Genomic DNA, 18,836 nt, shown 5'->3' with positions numbered 1-18,836 from the left:
ATCAACTTAAGCATTTATTCACAAGCAAAAAGACCACAGTGTTGAAACTTGTCTCCTGTACTGCATGGGTGCTTGTATCAACTGGTTAAAAGCCTATGTGGGTTTACAAAAACATCTTGAAAGGAATTAGATTGTCCTTTTTTGTCAATTTTTTGTTGTTGTTTTTGTTAGCATCAGCCCAGGAGCATGGGACATTTCTGTGCTGTAACATGGTTCGACGGTGACAGACACCTAAAGAGTTGGCACTAAGCTGACCCCATGACAATAGCAACTCATGACAAGGAGGAGATATATATGCAGCGACTGTGGAGAGCTGATCCTCCTCTTAGTGCCAACACAAGATGGAGCACTGAACCTCCCTGGATCTTATAGTCTGCTGCTGTCTTCTCATCATTCCTGAGGGCACAGGGTGAGAAAAAGACAAGTTAGATGCAGTTAGTCTTCCAAGTAATACAAAGCGAAGGCAGATAACTTACATCTGTTTTCCACTGTAGATGAGTCTTTGCTGCTGTGGGGGGATCCCTTCCTTCTCCTCCACCCTTTCTTTAATTCGCTCCACCTTTACACAAAAACAAGACATGATGCATTGAGTCAAGAGCATTTATGAATGACATTTTAAAAGGACAATGTCTTTCAAGATGTCACCTTATCTGTGGGCTCGATGTCAATCTCGATTTCTTTTCCAGTGAGAGTCTGAAACAATATGGAAATTCATTTGAATTTTAAAATGTCACAATCTACAGTACATTAGCCCCACAGTTTAGGAGGGAAAACACATTCATGTGAAAGTCAACTGTATTCACAGGGTCACACATTTTTTCCCATAGATTCGGATATATTGCATGCAACTAAATCAAGCCCCTACTACATGTGTTACTTGCTTAAAAAACTTAATGAAAGTACGCCACAACTTTGAAATCAGGCCACATTTTTGTGCATGGACTAATAAACAAACTAATTTCAGTTGTACGTTAGCTCAAGCCACCGGTCACCATTACAAGGTTTCTTTGGATGTTGGATGTATGATTTGGGTATTTCAGTGCGAATAGCATGCTAACAAATAGCATCAGCTGAAAAACGATGTTACGAAAAGTCCCGTAACACTAGTGATCACTTCCCCCGTGCAAAGGACTTTCTGAACTGCTGTAGCACATAATAAGTAACATGCAAGTTGGGTTTCATCCTGTCCCAGGCCCTGTAATGAATTAGCGAAACAGTTGGTCGTGTTAGCGGGCTAACGAGCAACAGTGCCGGCAGTGATTTGTTTTAACCCTGAATAATAATAATATTAATAATCTTACCTTAACTTTGATAAGCATGCTGAACACAGAATAATCCGCTATCAGAGACTTTTTTAACTGTTAAGTGAACAAAACACTTGGAGAATTAGACTGGTTGTCTTGCTAACTTGAGTTTACTTCCTGTGTCGCAGTCTAACACTCCCGATGTGCGCACCACACCAGCATAATCGTTCCGCAAAGAGTACCAATGAATCAGCTAGTTTTTTAATGCAATAAACATGAACTTTAATATCCTTACACAACTGGAAGAAGCAATATAATCATATACAGGTCTTTAATCATAGATTTAGTGCAGCAGTTTATCTGTATCTTTAATTATTAATCTGTATGGCTTTACAACCTGAATATTTTGATACAGAAATATGAAGTGTGTTAAAACAACAACATATTTCTTTTAAAATGTTACTTAATTGTGTTAAGTTGTAAAGTAACATTAAATATAGAAACAAAATATGAGAGCACGATCCCTGACAACAGTGTAGCCTGCCCTGCTTCCACGCAGATGCAGAACATTTAGCTAATTAGGAAGGAAGTCTACAAGGCCTGTCAGTTGCTCTAGTGTCTGGTTCATTCCATCATGGTGACTCATCTCTACCTGGGTGTAATCTTGGCTGTTTTTGCAACATCTGTTGCCAATGCAGGTATTCTTCATGCATTAATGTAGACGTATAATAACTTCATGCGCTTCTTTTTAAGTCATTGGGGAACTTGTCTGCAGACATCACTGTGGACTGCGCAATAGACTCTGTAAAAGTCACATGGAGGATCAGTGCAGAGTTGGTGCCATACGCAGCTCGACTCTTCCTTGGAAGCTGCATGCCGTCTCAATTGAAAGTTCTGCCCTCTGGAGAGGGAGAAGCATACTTCAACTACATGTTCACTGCCTGCAAGTTTAAAAGACTGGTACTGATTATGTGGTATGAGCTACAATGTGTTTGCATTTTGTGTCACCCTTTTCTTTAAATAACATTTCCCTTCTCTACAGGTGAAAGGGAATAAACTAATCTATCGAAATAAAATGAGTTACCGGCCAGGGATGAAGCAAACACCTGCAGCGCTTATGTATCCAGTTGAATGCGTGTACAAAAGGTGGACTATCCTTTTATCTAAAATCCCAAATAAACGAATGAAATGAGTGACTTTTCTTTTATATTTAAGACCTTTAGAGTGGATTCCTCCTTTCCTGAACCAAGGAGCAGGTGTTTCTGAAGGCTGTGGAGGGCTGGTCTTCCACATGGCCCTCCTCAATGGTGAGTTCTCATAATGGAATATAAAATGAGAGCATATCCTAAAGCTTTGCTTGTATCCACAGAGCAGCTAACGGGCATAGCACAGACAAATGTCATTCCCCTGGGCTCATTCATGCCAATATGGGCAGCGGTGGAGCAGAAGTCCCATCAACCCCTGCTCCTGCTCATGGAGGAATGTGTTGCAGCCACCACACCAGAGCTGTATCCTAGCAGCCATGTTTACCCCATCATTAGCAATAAGGGGTAGGATTCAGATACAAGTGAATGATTAGTCAGTGTAAGAGTGAGAGAGGGTTTTTATTTCTAATCTTACATTTCTTCAGGTGTTTGTTAGAAAGCATGAAGGGGGGCTCCATGTTCCTCCCTCGGTACCACTCATCTGCCATCACCCTCTACCTGCAGTCCTTCAAGCTTAGTGTTGGAGAGGTGAGGTGGTTTAAAACAATACTCTGAAGGTTCTATTTTATGTTGACCTTTAACATACGTGCATATTTTCGTGCTTCTTAGATGTATATCCATTGCAAACTGGTTGTGTGGGACCCTGAAGGTCTTGATGAAACCAAGAAAGCTTGTCATTATGTGAAGGAAAACGAGAGGTAATTACGGCTTAGAACCTTTGACTAACTTCTGTTAGTCAATACTATGATAACATCTGAATATGGGACTTTGTTTTCTGTGTCTTATTTGTCCATGTTTGGTTCCGTCAGATGGGAACTCCTTGATGACCCATTTCAAAACTCCCTCTGCAGCTGTTGTGACTCCACCTGCACGTCCCGGTCTAAAAGAGGAGTTGAACAGGGTATAGTATAATTCAAATTTGAATAGATTGAATACTTGTCTCCCCCTGCCTATACATTTAACTTTCTCCCCTTTCTTTCAGAATCTCACAGTCTGAGCCATTATTCAGTGTTGGGGCCTCTCATCATAGTTGAACAATCTGACTCGGATGCAAAAACACAATTTTTAGGTTAAGCTGACGGGGTGATGGGCGGGACCTACTGTCTCCTGATCTATATAAACCTGTAAACCCATTTTGTCATGTGTTTTTGGTTATTAAACACCAGATTAAGCATCCATCGGCAAATAATGTATGTAATATTAATGATCCAGTCATGACTATAGCCACGAATGGTTACATATTAGTGCCTATTGGCCATGAAATTTGCATTAAACTTGTTTACCTGTGAAAGAACCAGCTATCGTCATGGCTGTTCATAATGGATGACTGATTGATGACCACAATAATGATTGAATGTTGACAGACTGAAGTGCAGCCATAAACTTTTAATACAGTTAGCCAGCCAGACTGGAACTATAACCATAACATTTTCCTGGAAGATGACGCTACACACACTGCCAGGTTCATTTGACTGCAGGAAGTCCTGCTAGATAGTGGATACTCTTTGTGTTGTTTCCTGAACTTGACTTATGTGGTTGACAAATATTGTCTCAATCACCACATGCACTCTTCTCTTTGTGTCACTTCTTACTGTGCGTTCATAAAATCTGTTGATGCAGCTTCAATTAGTCACAATATGAAAACCAGCCAGGATCCAGCTGGAATCACACTGCACCTGTGCCTGCTGACGCACCAGCTGAAACACATTTCCTTGAGTGTGCCTGCAGTCAGAGAGAATAAAACCACAACACAGGACTAACAGGGCGTCATTGGTCATGATGGCGTCTCTTTGGTTTTGTGTGTTGTTTTGGGGTTTAGTAGCTGCCTTTTTGGTAAACGCAGGTAATGTTGCAAATAAGGGCAGACTTCACACCTCTCAATTAAATCAAAGATTAAATGGACCCTCTTCCTGTGCAGAGATGAAACTGGACTGCAGGCCTGACTATGTGACGCTGGTGTGGAAGGAGAGCAGATCCCAGGCTGATACGGCGCTCTTTCGTCTGGGTAGCTGCTTTCCTAACAGCTTCACAGCAGGGGAGGCGATTTTCAGTGTGGAGCTCGACGACTGTAACTTCAGGAGAATGGTGAGCGGATTCTGAAAATTCACACAGCTTTCACGTAGATAGTGACGCTGTATATTGTCTTGCCAGGTTACAGGGAATAACCTGACCTACACCAATGAGCTGACGTACAGCTCCGCTTCTGGGTCAGTAGTTCCTCCCTCTACTTACCCAGTTGTCTGTAGATATGACAGGTAGGTGCTTTTACCGTTTTAACCAGAAAAGAAAATGGGACCAACAATATACAGATGCTGTGATTAATCTTTATTTAATGCAGGCCCCAAGACTGGTACCCTCTGGTTTATGACCCTGTGTTTAATACATACGGCCAAGAAGATCTAGTGTTCCATATGGAACTCATGAATGGTGGGTGTCAACATATTGAGAATGCAAAAACCCACCGGGTCCCCCAGTAACTTCTGTCTCTCTGTCTTTAGATGACTTCTCAGGCCCTGCTGAATCTACCAGTTTTCCTCTAGGCTCCTTAATCCACATCACGGCTAGTGTGGAGCAGCAGAACCATCAGCCCTTGCTGCTTCTTCTTGATAAATGCATAGCCGCAACCACGCCAGAGCTCCAACCTGACAGCTATCTATACCCGATAATCACCAACAAGGGGTGATGTTTAATGCAATAAGCTCTTAAGTGAGGTGTTCTTGAGCTGGATGTTGATGTGGTGCAAATATGTATTCTTTAATCCTCTAGGTGTCTTGTGGACAGTAAGGTTACACGCTCCAAATTTGAACCGAGGCAAAAAACATCGGAGCTCAACCTGTCCCTTCAAGCTTTTAGGTTTGCTGTGGGAGAAGCGGTAAACATATTGTTGTTCTTACAAGTTCTTTCATGCTGAAATAAACCCACATACGATCTGTTGATTTTAATCTCCTTAATACAACAGGTATTTATCCACTGCAACCTGGTGGCGTGGGATCCAAACGGTCTTGACAAAACCAAGAAGGCCTGCAACTATGTTGACAATCAGGGGTAAAAATGTAGAACATGTGGAGTATTTCAGTGATGCTCCCAATAACATTTATTAATTTTTAATTTGACTGTTATTGTTAGTTGGGAGCTGCTGGACAACCCCTCATACAGCAGTTTATGTGACTGCTGTGAATCAAGATGCAGGTCCAGGAAGACGAGGAGTCTTGGATCATCAGGTATGCATTTGCCTCCAGTGATTCTACAGTCTGGACTGCTCTAATTGTTCCTATTTGCAGGGAGTCATGGAGTGGAACAGAGGGCAGTCCTTGGGCCGCTTACCATCATTGGCTTAAATTCCTGAAGTAAGTAACAGTTAAAGTTGTATAATTCAGTGTATGTAAATGTCGTCCACCTGCACTCCATTTGTGTTCTGACAGGAATGGACTCGTCTGGTGCAGCGGCTTCTTCACCCAGATTTTGGGTTTTTATTCACAAGCTTCTGAAAGCTTGGTGCTTGTTTGCATTGCAGATCTGTGGTCATTAAAAATGCATCTAAACCCCCTGTCTTGTGTTCTTGCTGCTTGAAGATCAGGTTTAAGGGTTAAATAATCCCTATCAGATGAGAGTATGGAGCGTTTACTTGTTTGTAGTGGGAGTTCCTTAAACTATTACATGGAAGATTACTTTTCTGTGGAAAAGAGACGTGGGTGTGTGTGTGTGTTGTGCAATTGTAAACAAGTGTGGTAAACTGTGGTTTGTGATTACAGTATTTCCGAGGAACAAACTTCCTCAGGGCAGTAAAGAGTTAAGTTTTTGCTCAGAATTGGTTTAGCCTTCCTTTAAATGCTGTTGATGACCTGTCATCCACCATCTTTAGTACTACAGGCCCAATGTTTGATTAAACCATGAGTGTACAAACACACACGTCTGCTCGCGTAGGTACATTTCAAAATAAAATGCTCTCAGGGATCGCTTGATTGATCACGCTTATATTTTGACGCATAAAAACGGAAGCACGTCACCGCACGCGCCAAGCGTACGCGAGCGAGGAGCGGACAGACAGGTTGAAGCGGCTGTCCTGATCCAACTTCAGCTGTCAGGTTATGTTAGCAGGCTAACACGTTAGCAAGATAACATTTTAACGTGTTTCCTACGGTCTTTTGTGTGTGTGTGTGTGTGTGTGTGTGTGTGTGTTTTCTCCCCGTCATTCCGACGTGTTTTTAATTTAAGCTATCTTAAAAAAGTGTTAGCTAGCTAGCTAGCTAGCTCTGTGCCAGTAGGTGCAAATGCACTGTTATTGACAGTTATCCTCTACTCAGTTGTTTAATTGTACAAACAAATGGAAAGTAATTGCTAATAAAAATGTTTTTGTTTTTGTATGATGACAATAAAGTATTTTAAAGGTCTTTTAAAAGTAGGGAAAATGATGAAAATCAGATGGGATACTCTCATAAATGTTTTACAATAATCTAAAGTACTGTAAAGGGGTTGAGCCATATGAAAGTGAAATGAGTCATTTGTAATCATGTATGATTGTTAATAGTATGTAATAGTATAGTTGAAATCTATCTACATTCACCTGTTCTTCCAGTACAAACTGGATAAACTGTGTGTTTATGCATGGAGGCACCTACCACAAAACTGGACCCACACTCTGCAGTGGAGATGTACTATATGAACTATATGATGTGATGAACTATAATCATATTTGTGTATTCTTATCACCACTTGCAGACAAGAAACCCTGAAAGGACTACACATGGATTGGTTCCATTGTAACCAGTGCTTTACAAAAAGAGGGAGGAAGTTTGCCGTTTCCAGCTGTGGCCACATCTGCTGTGAAACATGCATTAAGTCTAGTGAGAGAGGTTACGTTCGGTGTACTCTGCATGATAAACTAATTTGTGTCTGAAATGTAGCTGCAATTGTTTGACAATATCTCTCACATTTTACAAGCTGTGACAGATTCAGGTTACTGTTGAAGGTTCCTTTTCCCTCAGAGCAGTGCAGCGTATGTGGGACCAGCTGCAGCTATCTGGCCATCACTGATGAGGTTGGTGAGCTTGACGTGTTCAGGGCAGGTTATTTATTAATTGTATTAACTAACATAAGATGACCTAATTTCACACACAGCTTGCATTTTAGTTCTGGATACATTTATATTTTAGATGAAGCCACAGGAGAAAGTGTTTTTTCAAGACCCAGTGAAGCTCATACAGTCACGGCTGGAGCACATATCACAGGTGTGTGTAACATCAGAGAAATATAAACATGAAACACATCACCAAAGTGTAATTTTTCCAGATATCATATTGAATCCTGTTGTCTGCCACGCTGTTCAGATTGCAACATTTCAGCGGATGCAGATGGAGAGAGTCATTGCACATTTCAAGCACAAGGCTGCTGAGTTAGACAGGCGCCTGAAGGAAGTCACTGAGCAGAGTTATAGGTAAGGGTCATTTTGATGTTCTTTCTCTGTAGCAGTGTAAACAAAGAGTACCTACTAAAACAAAGTCTTTCTCCTCTTGTTCGTTTTCACAAGGCAACTCTCAGAGCTGCAAAAAGAAAACGCTGACCTAAAAAAGCAGCTTTCACATCTGCAAAAAGAAATTGCGGCGTTAAAACGGCCACTTGCTCAGAGGAGGGTACGTGTGCCAAAAGCTTATACTTAAAGTTAATCAATGTAAGAATATTAATCTCATGTAGTGCATGCTTTCTGTGTCGCAGGTTTCACCAGGATGGTTTCAAACCGAGGGGTAAAAACTCATTTACATATTGGAGAACTCGTATTGTGTTTAGTTAGTTTTTGAATAATATTTTGAACTCAGTCACAGCGCACAGAGGATGGCTCTCCCTGTGGCCATCACCTCCCCAGGTAACAAGTAGAAATGTTAACAGTTTTATTGCTGATATTCAGTTTCATAATTTTGATGGATAATACGTGTGTTGCTGTCTTTCTTTAATCAGTTACCCCTCGCTCAAGAATGAGGTATGCGTGACATTATATAATAATAGATTATGTCATTTTTTTTGCATTAAGTTAACATTTGTGTGTGTTGTGTCTGGCTCTCAGTTCCATAGGCTCAGCTGAGTCCCAGAGGTGGACCAGGACCAGAGATCCTAGTCTTTCCCTTACTGTAAGTCTCCTTTAATATTACAATCAACATAAGGATTTGTGAAGTATGTACATTTTAAAAAAATACCTAAATGTATAAGAAAGCAATCAGTTTGCCATGGTCTAATTAACTAACTGTGACTAGAGGATAGTATTGTCATGACAACTGATTAACTTTCCACTAATGAAGATGACCAAATATTTGCCCCCTGAATTCTAGGGGGAAAAAAATATTTTTTGCTTTTTCGAGACACCTTAAATTCCAAGAAAATCATCCGAGCTTGATTTTATGGAATAAAATGTCTCGTTTGTTTAGTTTTATCCATTATATTTTTGTGTTTTATTGAGACATTGAGAGAAGGGTGTCTTTTAAGTCATAATTTGAGTAGCTGTATCGTTGCTGATGTAGTATACTTCCTTTTTAAAGGGTGCATTTTTTTCAAATATGAATACATTATGCTTCCTTAGAAACACTCGGTCCTGTTTGTGTTTTGTCAGACTCCTGGATCAGCTGCTTCTCTCCGTGAAACCAGTAAGTGCAGATGTAAACACGCTTTAGCAGGTTTACACATTGCTTCATCATGTCCTGTCCTTTGTTTTGAAAAGTGACACCCACAGCCTTCAGTACTCCTACGAGGTGAGAGATGATTTCTAAATAACTTCTGGCATTGCTAAATGTTTTGTTTTTGTCTGTTGTGACCGAGTCATTCCGTTTGTGTCATCCTCAGAACGCAGACCCCTAATGTTTTCCAGTTCATGAGTGGATTATCAATACAGTCACCCAGGCATTGATTAATTAGCCAATCATCTGATAGTTGCAGACTTGATGGAGATTCCTTTTGACCACAAACTTAAAAGTGGTTTTGATACATTGTTTTACCCATGTGCATGTTAAATTCAATAATTCATGATGTTTCTCTGTTTAGGTATTAAACTAACATTTCAGTTGGACTTGTGGTTGGATGTGTACATTATGGAAAAATATTACAGCAACAGCTTTTCTTAGATGCATTCCTATAGGTTCATTTTACAGCTGCTTCCATTAGATTCTCAAGAAATGATTTACATTGATTAAAAATATGATGAGCTAACACTTGGAAAAAAAACGTTTACATACACGGTTATGAAGGCAAATATTTTACTGGTTTCCAGTGACACAATTGTGCAAATGAGGATTTTTTTCATACAGGAAATAAAAAACATTGAAAATGTCAGCAAAGGAAGACACTACATGTTACGGACATTTCCCCACAGCATAATACTGTTAGCTTTTTATGACTAACAGGATGACAAAACAAAATGATGCACACTGCTTCATCAAGCTGACCTCTGTCCAGATATTTCTAAGGAACTAAACTGACTCTATATTCCTCTTCTGTGGGTCAACTAAAAGGTACTTTATAGTGTGGAGTTCCTGCAACGGAGGAAACAACTAAATAAATATATGGACTGATCACCTGAATGTTTGTGCTATAAGTCAGAAGTTGACAGAAACAAGTTGGTATGCTTTTCTTTGGATTTAAATCCTCTACTACTTGTACAGTGTGTGGACTCCCATATTGTCTAGTACTGTATTGTAACCTTCACTGTTCCTAACATGCATTTATATTGAGATAATAACTAAAACATATCTGTAGAGTGTCCAAAGGGGAACTTAGGGAATGCATTTTTATAAATACACTGTAGACATTGGATGCATTGATGCAGATGATTTTCTGTACGCTGCCGTTTTCAAGATGTTTGTAAAGTTGACGGGAAGAATCGCATAGTTAGAATGAGATGAACTGAATTCTTTGATAAATGATCGGATCTTGTTAATAATGACAGCAGGCTCTTAAAACCAAAGTGCAAGATGTCAGTTTAAAGTGTACATGTCCAGTGTGCTTTTATAAACAAGGAATTATCGGCTCTAAAGGAATGATTACACACAGTGATCAGTCAACAAATTCTATGTAGACATACTTATGTAGCAGTAAAATTCTGCTATACAGCCAGGTACCAAAAATACCACCACTTTAAATTATAAATCTACAATAGCATACTAAAAAAATCTGTAGTAGTTATAACTAAAAATAATAAGCTAAAAAAAAACATAGCAAACCAGTGTACATGTTACTGTCCTGTATACACAGGCTGCACAATTATATGTCCAAATATATTAGGAATAGCAGTGAATGCAGCATATAAAAAAACACAAACCTCACTTTGGGTTTGTACTGGGAAGACTTGAGTTACAAACCTGCCTCATTTAAAGCAATATAAACCAAAGTAATAATTCCGCTTGGTGCACAACATCTGCAGCGCACCCCACCGACTATTTGAAATGTTCTTAGGTATCAACGGGTTCTTTTTCGGTCTCACCAACGTCCTGAGCTGCAAACCAGTCTCGCACTTGCTGGTAGCTCATTCTGGATTTCTTGCATAGAGTGTCAAGGTCTTTTTCATGCAGCGTGCCTGCAGAAAGGTAATAAGTTACCAACGGCTGGAGATCAGGAGAATCTGTACTTCTTCCGTTCCCTTGAGATTTTCGTTTGCGGCTACCCGCGCCCCGGGTGGATGTCCCGCTTCCATTTGTCAGGCCGCTGCTGCTTTGCTGGGCAGCAAGTTCTGCCAAGAACTGGTCGCGTACGCCCTTCACCCAGCGCAGCTGCCCATTCTTTACAGCATACCGTGTGTCACCAAACCACTGAATAACATCAGCCCGGGGTAAACCCGTCAGCTTAACGAGTTCAGTGTAATCTTCACTCTTGGGCCACTGGCAACGCAGAAAGTACTGCTTTAACACATCCAACTGCTCCTTGGTCTTCCTTGGTCGCCCAGCAGGAGTGAGGGCGGTGGATGTGGAAGCTCCTGAGAAGCGCACGGGCAGCGGTGAAGAACTGGCTCTGGTTGAGTGGGTTGACTTCTTTAACGTGCCGACACTGTTTGAAAGAGGTTTATTGGGTGAGGCAGTCGGTGGAGGAGTGCCAGAGGGGGAAGAGTAGGGAGAGGATTGTAATGTGCTCGGTGTTCCCTGTGGAACATCTGGTTCAATCTTATTGGTCTTGGTCAGTTGTAAGGGCTGTTCTTCACTTTGTTCCTCCTCATTAAAACTGTCCCCATCCCCAGAAAGCTCATCCATGACAACACAGTCTTTTGTCTCAATGACCTTTTCTCCAAATGCTTCCAGGCTGTTTGACAAAAAGGTCTGAAAGAAATGTGAATTTCTAATCCCATTGCTACGTGCACCATTGTGGCTTTTCACTCCGTTAACTTGACGCGACTTTTGGGTAACAAGTGGAAGAGGTTGCTGATCTGGTTTACTTCTGACTGAGGTTTGGTGAGAAAAATTCTGGGCAGCTGCCAAGCTTCCTCGACCAACTCTTAGCTGGTACCGGCTGTCACTGAACCATTTACGGATGTCGTTACGGCTCAACCCGGTTTCCTCCTGCAGACGTCTGAGCTCCGTCTCTGCAGGCCAGTTCTCTCTCAGAAAGCTTTTGCGAAGGGCAGCGAGCTGAGCTTTCGACTTCTTGTAGCGTCCGTGGCGGTGCTGCCGCGAAGAAGGCAACTCCGTGAGGTCTGGGGAGACATCGGTTGCTGGACTTGCTGTTGTGTTTGCTGGTGGGCGGTAAAAGTATGAATCCTGAGGAGGCGGCAGGGTAGAACTGAAACATGGAACACTGGTTTTGGCTGGTTTATACGAGTCTGGTGATTCACATTTTTGTTTCTTCGGTGGGGTGAAACTGGAAAAAGCACCCTCCTCTTCATCAGTATCCTTATCCTCAATTACCATTTCCTCAAAACTTTTGCTCTTGGTGTTCGTTTTGGTTTCTTCATCTGTTTCATTGGAGTCATCATAGAGCTCAGGCACTGCCAGCTTTCGCCGCGTCTCCTCAATCTCCTCCGAGGACCAGCTAATACCATATTTAATTCTCTGCACCATAAACCATACCTTAACTTTGTCCAGCGGCAAGGCACATACCCGGGCCAAGGCGCTAACCTCCCGGGAGGATGGGTATGGAAATAAATTAAAGGCCTGCACCAGCTCTGGGACTGAGTCAAGTTCACGGGTCTGATCAGACTGCGTCCATACAAGCTTGAGTCCTTCTGACACCAGAGGCAGGCACACAACCGAGTTGTGATTGGTGGTGAAACTAGGCACGCCACTTGTGTTGCTTTCAGTCGAGCTGTCAGAGCGGTGCGAATCGTTGGAGGAGCACTTAACTTCGAGTGTGTCTTCACATTCTGTCTTTACTTTTCCTTCCAAAGGCTCATTTGTGCCCACGATTAAACCGTTTCTGCCGTTATGTTCAGGGTAGGTTGCCATCTGGGCTGTCAAAATAGGCTCTTCACCTAGAAGAGAAAACAAAAGCAGTGATTTAGTTGTTGTTTTTAGCTTGTCTCAACTCTTTTAACGTCACAGATAAGATCGCTGTGAAGAGAAGGACGAGTCCTTCTGTAGAGTACAGACTGATGTTTCAGAATCTTTCTGTTCTCATTCATCCTCAAAGTCAATTATCAGACAGCTGTCTCCCCTCCCCCCCACTGCTTCGCTCCCCTTATTCTGAACTCTCAATGAAACTAGTCGTATACTTGGTCCAGACGAGGTCTCCCCTCCCCCAAAGTGTGGTGACTGACTTTTGTTTTGTGTGAGTGGGGGGACTGGTCGCAAAAAAAAAAGAAAAAAAGAGAGGGTGGGAGCAGGGGGAATGGGGAGAAATCCATCACAGTATACTTTCTCACCCCCTTTTTTCTGAGTCAGGCTTTGTTCCACTTCCAAGTTCTTGGTCCTGAAAGATAAGTGCAGCCTCTTCACACAGTCTGATACCAAAACAGAAACCTGGAGAAAGAGGACATGAGAGGGATTAGTCATAAGAAAGTCTTACCTAAAGTGTAAAAACATACCAGATTTGTTGTCCAAATGTGATTGATTTTTTTTCTCCTCAGCAACAGGTGATAGAACAGCACGTTTGCCAATCATGTATTAGAAAACTAAATTAAAGGACCGTGGTCCAGATTTACTTCTAGACCAGTGTTTGACATGTTTCCTCCAATCAGATGTTTGGAACTACACACTCCACATCCTCATATGTGTGCTCATGTTATTTTAAAGTCTCTCTCTCTCTCTCTCGCTCTGTGTGTGTGTGTGTTTTTATTAACACAACAGGGAAAGTGTTGCTTATCAGGAACACCATGACCATGACCGATCATTTAAACAGCTTGGATCACGCAATAAATGTTGAAATGTAACAAACATTGGCTAACGTGATGAAATCACTGTATTCGTCATTGGTGACACACGGGGTGAGCTCATGTGGCAGCTTTGTGTGGTGTCTTACTTTAATAGGCTGTTAAAGAGTTTTTATGTTGCATTTCTAATTTCGTCAAACAAACAATCAAAATTTTAAAAAAGCTGTAAAAGTTGCTCAGTGTGCCAGTGTGACAATAGCAGACCAGTGTCTCTCTCTCTCTCCCACCCCCCCATTATGGCGTACTAACTAAAACGCTTCACACTGCACAGGCGCACTTCGCCGACAGACACGCTTCAGTGAAACATAAAAATAAACTTACCGAAAATGCCAAAACAAGCCTTTATACGTCAGGTCCGTTAGAGCGAAACGAAAGCCAGAGAGGCGCAGAGTTTCCACCTTCTTCTACTCCGCGTTTTGTGGCCGAAGTTTATAGAAGCACCGGGGGAAACAATACCGTCCGTCTGTTTGTTTGACCCTTGTCTTATTTATCAAGCACCCCGACGCGGATTACGGTCGGTACACACAAAGATGCGAGGAGACCAAGTTTGTCGCCTGTGCTTGTTGGAGTTCAGTCGTCGGATAACTGCTGACGGAGAGGACACAGTCTCCGATCCGCGAGTGTCCGCTCTGAATCCCAGTCGCCGTTATTTCGTCCACCTTCGGTCCGCCCGTTGTTGCTTTTGTTCTTTAACTGAGAAGTGTTTCCCCCTGTCCGGCCAGATCGAGGCGAGGCGGAGCTGAGGACCAGGAAGCCCAGAAGGCCCAACTCTCCCACAGTGACGGCGGGGTGGGTGTGCCAGTCTGGGGCGAGCAGGCCGTGGATTGGAGGGCGGAAGCGCCTGTATAATAAATCCGTGACAAGTGGGCTCAACATTTTCACGTCAACCACCCACCAGCAGCAGAAGCCCCATACAATCAGGCCTAGAAACAGCTGATATGATCGTGTTAAATATCAACAATATACAGATCGATCAATCAATGCCAGATCATTAACTACTCTTTACCTCATGAAGTTATATTCCACATATAATTATAACTTTATAATATCACTGTGCTTTATATTTGCAACAGTAGACCTTTAGATAGGAACATAAAAATATAGAAAAATAGTACAGAACTTAATTAAAGCTAAATTAACTTAAATCAACTAATTACCAAAAATCACAGCTTGAAAGTGGCACTAAAATAAATACATGTATGATCTGAAAAGATGATCATCTCAAAAGACAAGTTCCAGTGAGACATATTTAACAGCCTGTTGGATTCTGCATCGTAAACAAGACAGGATCTGTCCTTGAGCATTGTGCTGATACTCAGTCAGTTCCAGTGAAGAAAAAACATAACTTTCAGTTTTGTTATTATGCGGAAAGGAAACGGAAGTGTAGATATTTGGTTGAATTTTTTTATTCAATAATTTGGTTATTAGCTGGTTACATACAAAGACGGTGGTAAGAGTATTGGTACATGTATGGAAATGGTATAAATTTCATACAAAAAGGTCACATGCAAGAGTATTTTTTGCAAAATTCACATTCGTATATTTCCAAAACAGAGTTTTAGCTGTAGTGATGAAAAGTCATAACATGAAATTATAACTGATTCTTCATCCCAGGTAAACATTAGTGGTAAATACTGAAATATGCTTGAATATCCTTCATTTTTTTTTTTTGAAAAAACTTCCAAAAAAGGAGTCTGTAGGTGAATATATGTTAGTAGGAATGTGTATGTGTGTTTATAGGCATGTGAATAAGTGCTCCTTAAGAAAATATAGTTTACAGTTCTGTCACTGTTGGATGTTTAGAAGCGGCTACATGCCAGGGTGAGCACAAAGCGTGGCACGCGTATGAACGAAGGGACGACAGGTGAGAGCCAGGAGAGATATGGGACCTGGGTCAGGAGGAATTTCAGGGAAGTATAATCGGTAACGCTCCGCCCTGGAAATAAACAGACATGCAAAATATTAGAGCTGACTGTATATTAGAACTAAGTTTAAAATCTCGTTTTCAAGTCTTTAAGAAGGAAAGGGAAACTTACCATCAACATCCTTTATCCCGTAGCGCCTCGCCAGGTCAGAGGTCATGATAACCTTCCCGGTCATTGACATCAGACTTTTGTCTTTCAAGGCAAAAAGAGAAACCAAAATCAATGATTTCCTTCTAGTCTAAAGGAAGCTAACGAACATCTTTCAGCAACTGCAAGACCCACCAAAAATCTATATATAAACCTTTAACAGTACGCTCCATTTCTGCTCAAAAAAAGGTTGTCTGACACCCGGCTACATATAATACATTGACTAAATCAGCATGTCACTGAACTTCCTTTTTGAAAAACCAAATTATCAAACTGATGCCACTTCTGTCTCTACTTAACATCCAACTATGAGATAAGGTTGATATTATACAGGATAGTCCTACCTTTTGCCAGGTTGACAATGCACCTCCCACTCAGTTCTGTGGTTTCTCCATTTGCAAATGCATCTTTAACCTGACGAAATGAAAGAGCTTTAGGACACTAATGAAGACGCTACCACGACAAAGGATTTTAAGAGGATTTCTACCTTGGAGTCTGCACCTTGTGGTACATCTTTCTGTAGTATGAACTCAGATATCAGCTCTGTTTGTACAGCTCCTGGCCACAGGGACACAGAAGTAACACCCCGACTCTTCAGCTCCACAGCCATGTCCGCGGCCAGCCTGTCACACTAGAAACAAACCATGACAATGTTAAGGTAAAAGGTATTAAGATGGAGTATATATAGAGCAGACTTTGGGTCTCAATTACATAGGACTTGATGATAAGAGTACATACCGCTGCTTTACCAACACCATATGGCACATTGAAGATATACCGCATCCCTCCCATTGATGAAATGGTCACTATCAAACCCCAACCTTGAGCCACCATCAACCGTGATGCATACACGGAGAAGAAATAGTGCCCCCTGCCAAAATAAAGAACTAAGCCATGTCTTTTCTGTCCACAGGGGAAATACTGGAAAAGATGACGCATTCAACTGACAGTGAGTCACTTAACTTTTCAGACATAATCAAACACAATACCTGAGGCCTGTGTCGTTGATGTCATCCCAAATAGATGGGTCAGTTTCCCAGAACTTCTTACCCATGTTGTCGAATATAGCCTGCAATAACCCCATGATTACAGTCACAGTTGGGAAGTGAGTAGTGAGTTTTTTTTAAAACTCCTTCCTTCCTCCTTCCAGCGTATTAATAATACCCACATGTACTCCAGCATAGGCGTTGTTAACCAGGATGTCCAACCTGCCGTTCTGTTCGCGTTTGATCCTCTCAAACAGATCCTCGATGTCTTCATTTTTGGTAGAATCACAGACAACAGGGACACACCTCCCACCCCTCTCATTCACCTGTGATGAGCATTAAAGACCAGACTGAAACAATGCTTTGACAGACCCTCAGGTGTAGCATTTTGTTAGGCATCTTCACCTCTGCGGCGGTTTGTTTCAGAGTCTTCTCCTGGCGCCCTGTGATGTAGACAGTGGCTCCCGCCTCAGAAAGCTGAAGAGCTATTCCCCGGCCAATGCCCCTGGAGGCACCTGTTACTACACACACCCAGCCAGACAGAGACATCTTCTCTACAACATAAACAATAAGCAGTGAACACACCACACAATAGTGTAAGGGGTTAAATGTGATCAGAGGTCACTGTCCAGAGTTCACTGGCTACATGCTTAAACTTACACAACCAGTACTTTGGTACTTTGTATCTAGTCCCTGTCCCATGTTACGCCCGAATGGCTATTAGTAGAAGTGATGACTTCATTGATACATTTAATGATTATATAAGATAATTAAAAACATTAGCCAAAACAAAAAAAAGCATGGAAACAATGAAATGTCGTAACGAGGCTAAATGTTAAGGAGGGAGCTACAAGAAAGTATCACGCATGTCACATTTTTATAATCATGTTTTGAAGCCTACGCTAAAACAAACACATTATAAAACACAAACATTACGACAACTTTACCTTTTGGCACGAAAAGCGGTGGGTCCTGTTTGTCAGCTCCTAATAATAATCCTCTGGGGAGAAGCAGGCTGGGGAGTTGATGCTGTTATAATATACTTTTTGCCATTGGTGAATGTTAACGCTCTTATAAAAACGCCCATGTGTCGTAATATCGCGTGAAGACGCCAGGTGACGTAGCACACGGCTCAGGATTTGCCTCACCATTGTAATACCCTGGATTACGAAGTCCAACAGCTATTTGGAACATCCTACTTAGCGTAAGATACTTTTAACAGCTGATAATCAGTTTGCCACATTAATAATATACTGATTTAATACAGTTGTAGGTAAATCTAATAACGCGATAACAGAACGTGCGTCAGAGATGCACTGCGCGCCGTCGCAAGATGGCGCCAGAGTCTTTCTAAAAAGTAGCACCAGCCTTCAAATGGATGTGGCCCTGTTGGCATTTTAATTAAATATTAATACAATATATTTGATTGAAAATCTATTAATTGTGTGCAGTAGTTACAGCAAATGTAATGTTATGATTGTCAGAGAACAGACGTTCTGTCTAATCTGTAGGAATGCTCACTGTGCTGTATTTATATTTTTCTGCATATAGTTAAAAGTTATCTTGATCCATCCAAAAAGAGTTTGGTAGGGTAAACTGTGTTATTTTAATTTTTCATGGTATCCATGCAAAATCCTCTTAATAGACATATCAGTTAAATATTTACTTTCATACTACACATATGTACGTGAGCACATTTGCTAAAATTAGCTCAAATCATTCCGTCTCTGAGCTCTTCAGGCAGTTTGACCTTTGACCCTTATGATCCTCATGTGCTCTAACATGCTCTAACATGCACTGTGAGCTGTAAGGTCTTATACAGACAGATGTGTGTCTTTCCTAATCAAGTCCAATCAGTATCATCAAACACAGCTGGACTCAGATGAAGGTGTAGAAGCATCTGAAGGATGATCAGAAGAAATGATCAGCACCTGAGTTCAATATATGAGTCACAGCAAAGGCTCTGATACTTAGGACCATGTCATATTTCACTTTTT

The 18,836-nt window shown here is 41.5% G+C and overlaps 6 protein-coding genes across 9 annotated transcripts; 3 read left to right on the top strand and 3 right to left on the bottom strand.

Moving 5' to 3' along the window:
* Position 1: 1 nt before the first annotated feature.
* nedd8l (NEDD8 ubiquitin like modifier, like) lies at positions 2 to 1,446 on the bottom strand. The gene is made up of 4 exons (XM_028427137.1): positions 1,302 to 1,446; positions 646 to 693; positions 477 to 559; positions 2 to 396 (listed from the first exon to the last, which is right to left on the bottom strand). The coding sequence occupies exons 1-4, from the start codon at positions 1,317 to 1,319 to the stop codon at positions 273 to 275; spliced, it is 273 nt and encodes a 90-aa protein (XP_028282938.1). The 5' UTR covers positions 1,320 to 1,446; the 3' UTR covers positions 2 to 272.
* A 361-nt stretch (positions 1,447 to 1,807) lies between these two features.
* On the top strand, positions 1,808 to 3,568 carry LOC114450014 (uncharacterized). Its single transcript, XM_028427904.1, has 9 exons — positions 1,808 to 1,942; positions 2,020 to 2,204; positions 2,287 to 2,390; positions 2,460 to 2,551; positions 2,614 to 2,794; positions 2,875 to 2,977; positions 3,059 to 3,147; positions 3,259 to 3,350; positions 3,432 to 3,568. The coding sequence occupies exons 1-9, from the start codon at positions 1,879 to 1,881 to the stop codon at positions 3,521 to 3,523; spliced, it is 1,002 nt and encodes a 333-aa protein (XP_028283705.1). The 5' UTR covers positions 1,808 to 1,878; the 3' UTR covers positions 3,524 to 3,568.
* Positions 3,569 to 4,181: 613 nt separating this feature from the next.
* LOC114449952 (zona pellucida sperm-binding protein 3-like) lies at positions 4,182 to 5,997 on the top strand. The gene is made up of 10 exons (XM_028427837.1): positions 4,182 to 4,292; positions 4,368 to 4,534; positions 4,601 to 4,704; positions 4,788 to 4,876; positions 4,948 to 5,128; positions 5,216 to 5,321; positions 5,409 to 5,494; positions 5,576 to 5,670; positions 5,731 to 5,796; positions 5,872 to 5,997. Exons 1-9 carry the CDS (start codon positions 4,226 to 4,228, stop codon positions 5,793 to 5,795), a joined length of 960 nt encoding a protein of 319 aa, XP_028283638.1. The 5' UTR covers positions 4,182 to 4,225; the 3' UTR covers position 5,796; positions 5,872 to 5,997.
* Positions 5,998 to 6,449: 452 nt separating this feature from the next.
* On the top strand, positions 6,450 to 9,681 carry LOC114449947 (RING finger protein 212B-like). Of its 4 annotated transcripts, XM_028427828.1 has the most exons (13): positions 6,450 to 6,534; positions 7,169 to 7,293; positions 7,435 to 7,487; positions 7,603 to 7,677; positions 7,777 to 7,883; positions 7,977 to 8,079; positions 8,162 to 8,190; positions 8,263 to 8,309; positions 8,402 to 8,423; positions 8,508 to 8,571; positions 9,048 to 9,081; positions 9,156 to 9,186; positions 9,278 to 9,681. In XM_028427828.1, the coding sequence occupies exons 2-13, from the start codon at positions 7,194 to 7,196 to the stop codon at positions 9,339 to 9,341; spliced, it is 729 nt and encodes a 242-aa protein (XP_028283629.1). In that variant the 5' UTR covers positions 6,450 to 6,534; positions 7,169 to 7,193; the 3' UTR covers positions 9,342 to 9,681. The 4 variants fall into 4 exon arrangements, with proteins under 4 accessions (XP_028283629.1, XP_028283630.1, XP_028283631.1 ...); XM_028427829.1 differs by having other exon boundaries at positions 6,482 to 7,293; XM_028427830.1 differs by having other exon boundaries at positions 6,482 to 7,293; positions 7,391 to 7,487.
* On the bottom strand, positions 9,671 to 14,567 carry homeza (homeobox and leucine zipper encoding a). The gene is made up of 3 exons (XM_028427827.1): positions 14,103 to 14,567; positions 13,275 to 13,371; positions 9,671 to 12,884 (listed from the first exon to the last, which is right to left on the bottom strand). Exon 3 carries the CDS (start codon positions 12,856 to 12,858, stop codon positions 10,879 to 10,881), a length of 1,980 nt encoding a protein of 659 aa, XP_028283628.1. The 5' UTR covers positions 12,859 to 12,884; positions 13,275 to 13,371; positions 14,103 to 14,567; the 3' UTR covers positions 9,671 to 10,878.
* Positions 14,568 to 15,440: 873 nt separating this feature from the next.
* dhrs1 (dehydrogenase/reductase (SDR family) member 1) lies at positions 15,441 to 17,943 on the bottom strand. Its single transcript, XM_028426668.1, has 9 exons — positions 17,787 to 17,943; positions 17,245 to 17,393; positions 17,022 to 17,165; positions 16,843 to 16,922; positions 16,592 to 16,724; positions 16,341 to 16,484; positions 16,198 to 16,267; positions 15,818 to 15,898; positions 15,441 to 15,717 (listed from the first exon to the last, which is right to left on the bottom strand). The coding sequence occupies exons 2-9, from the start codon at positions 17,386 to 17,388 to the stop codon at positions 15,581 to 15,583; spliced, it is 933 nt and encodes a 310-aa protein (XP_028282469.1). The 5' UTR covers positions 17,389 to 17,393; positions 17,787 to 17,943; the 3' UTR covers positions 15,441 to 15,580.
* Positions 17,944 to 18,836: the final 893 nt, after the last annotated feature.

This window comes from Parambassis ranga, chromosome 17, assembly GCF_900634625.1.
Source record: "Parambassis ranga chromosome 17, fParRan2.1, whole genome shotgun sequence".
Lineage (NCBI taxonomy): Eukaryota > Metazoa > Chordata > Actinopteri > Ambassidae > Parambassis > Parambassis ranga.
Note: the sequence above shows the minus strand (reverse complement) of the source record. Positions and strands in the feature narration are given on the sequence as shown.

What these genes read in the sequence shown, in the direction of transcription:
- LOC114449947 (XM_028427828.1), top strand. Translation starts at nt 7,194, where the DNA reads ATGGATTGGTTCCATTGTAACCAGTGCTTTACAAAAAGAGGGAGGAAG. An exon ending in TGAAACATGCATTAAGTCTA is followed by an intron (nt 7,294 to 7,434) that starts GTGAGAGAGGTT and finishes CTTTTCCCTCAG; the next exon opens with AGCAGTGCAGCGTATGTGGG. An exon ending in GGATGGTTTCAAACCGAGGG is followed by an intron (nt 8,191 to 8,262) that starts GTAAAAACTCAT and finishes TTTTGAACTCAG; the next exon opens with TCACAGCGCACAGAGGATGG.
- dhrs1 (XM_028426668.1), bottom strand. Translation starts at nt 17,388, where the DNA reads ATGTCTCTGTCTGGCTGGGTGTGTGTAGTAACAGGTGCCTCCAGGGGC. An exon ending in TGAAACAAACCGCCGCAGAG is followed by an intron (nt 17,166 to 17,244) that starts GTGAAGATGCCT and finishes TGCTCATCACAG; the next exon opens with GTGAATGAGAGGGGTGGGAG. An exon ending in CGGGATAAAGGATGTTGATG is followed by an intron (nt 15,718 to 15,817) that starts GTAAGTTTCCCT and finishes GTTTATTTCCAG; the next exon opens with GGCGGAGCGTTACCGATTAT.
- nedd8l (XM_028427137.1), bottom strand. An exon ending in ACATCGAGCCCACAGATAAG is followed by an intron (nt 560 to 645) that starts GTGACATCTTGA and finishes TTTTGTGTAAAG; the next exon opens with GTGGAGCGAATTAAAGAAAG. An exon ending in ATCTACAGTGGAAAACAGAT is followed by an intron (nt 397 to 476) that starts GTAAGTTATCTG and finishes CTGTGCCCTCAG; the next exon opens with GAATGATGAGAAGACAGCAG.
- homeza (XM_028427827.1), bottom strand. Translation starts at nt 12,858, where the DNA reads ATGGCAACCTACCCTGAACATAACGGCAGAAACGGTTTAATCGTGGGC.
- LOC114450014 (XM_028427904.1), top strand. Translation starts at nt 1,879, where the DNA reads ATGGTGACTCATCTCTACCTGGGTGTAATCTTGGCTGTTTTTGCAACA. An exon ending in CCTGCAAGTTTAAAAGACTG is followed by an intron (nt 2,205 to 2,286) that starts GTACTGATTATG and finishes CCTTCTCTACAG; the next exon opens with GTGAAAGGGAATAAACTAAT. An exon ending in TATGTGAAGGAAAACGAGAG is followed by an intron (nt 3,148 to 3,258) that starts GTAATTACGGCT and finishes TGGTTCCGTCAG; the next exon opens with ATGGGAACTCCTTGATGACC.
- LOC114449952 (XM_028427837.1), top strand. Translation starts at nt 4,226, where the DNA reads ATGATGGCGTCTCTTTGGTTTTGTGTGTTGTTTTGGGGTTTAGTAGCT. An exon ending in CCGATAATCACCAACAAGGG is followed by an intron (nt 5,129 to 5,215) that starts GTGATGTTTAAT and finishes TTAATCCTCTAG; the next exon opens with GTGTCTTGTGGACAGTAAGG. An exon ending in AACTATGTTGACAATCAGGG is followed by an intron (nt 5,495 to 5,575) that starts GTAAAAATGTAG and finishes TGTTATTGTTAG; the next exon opens with TTGGGAGCTGCTGGACAACC.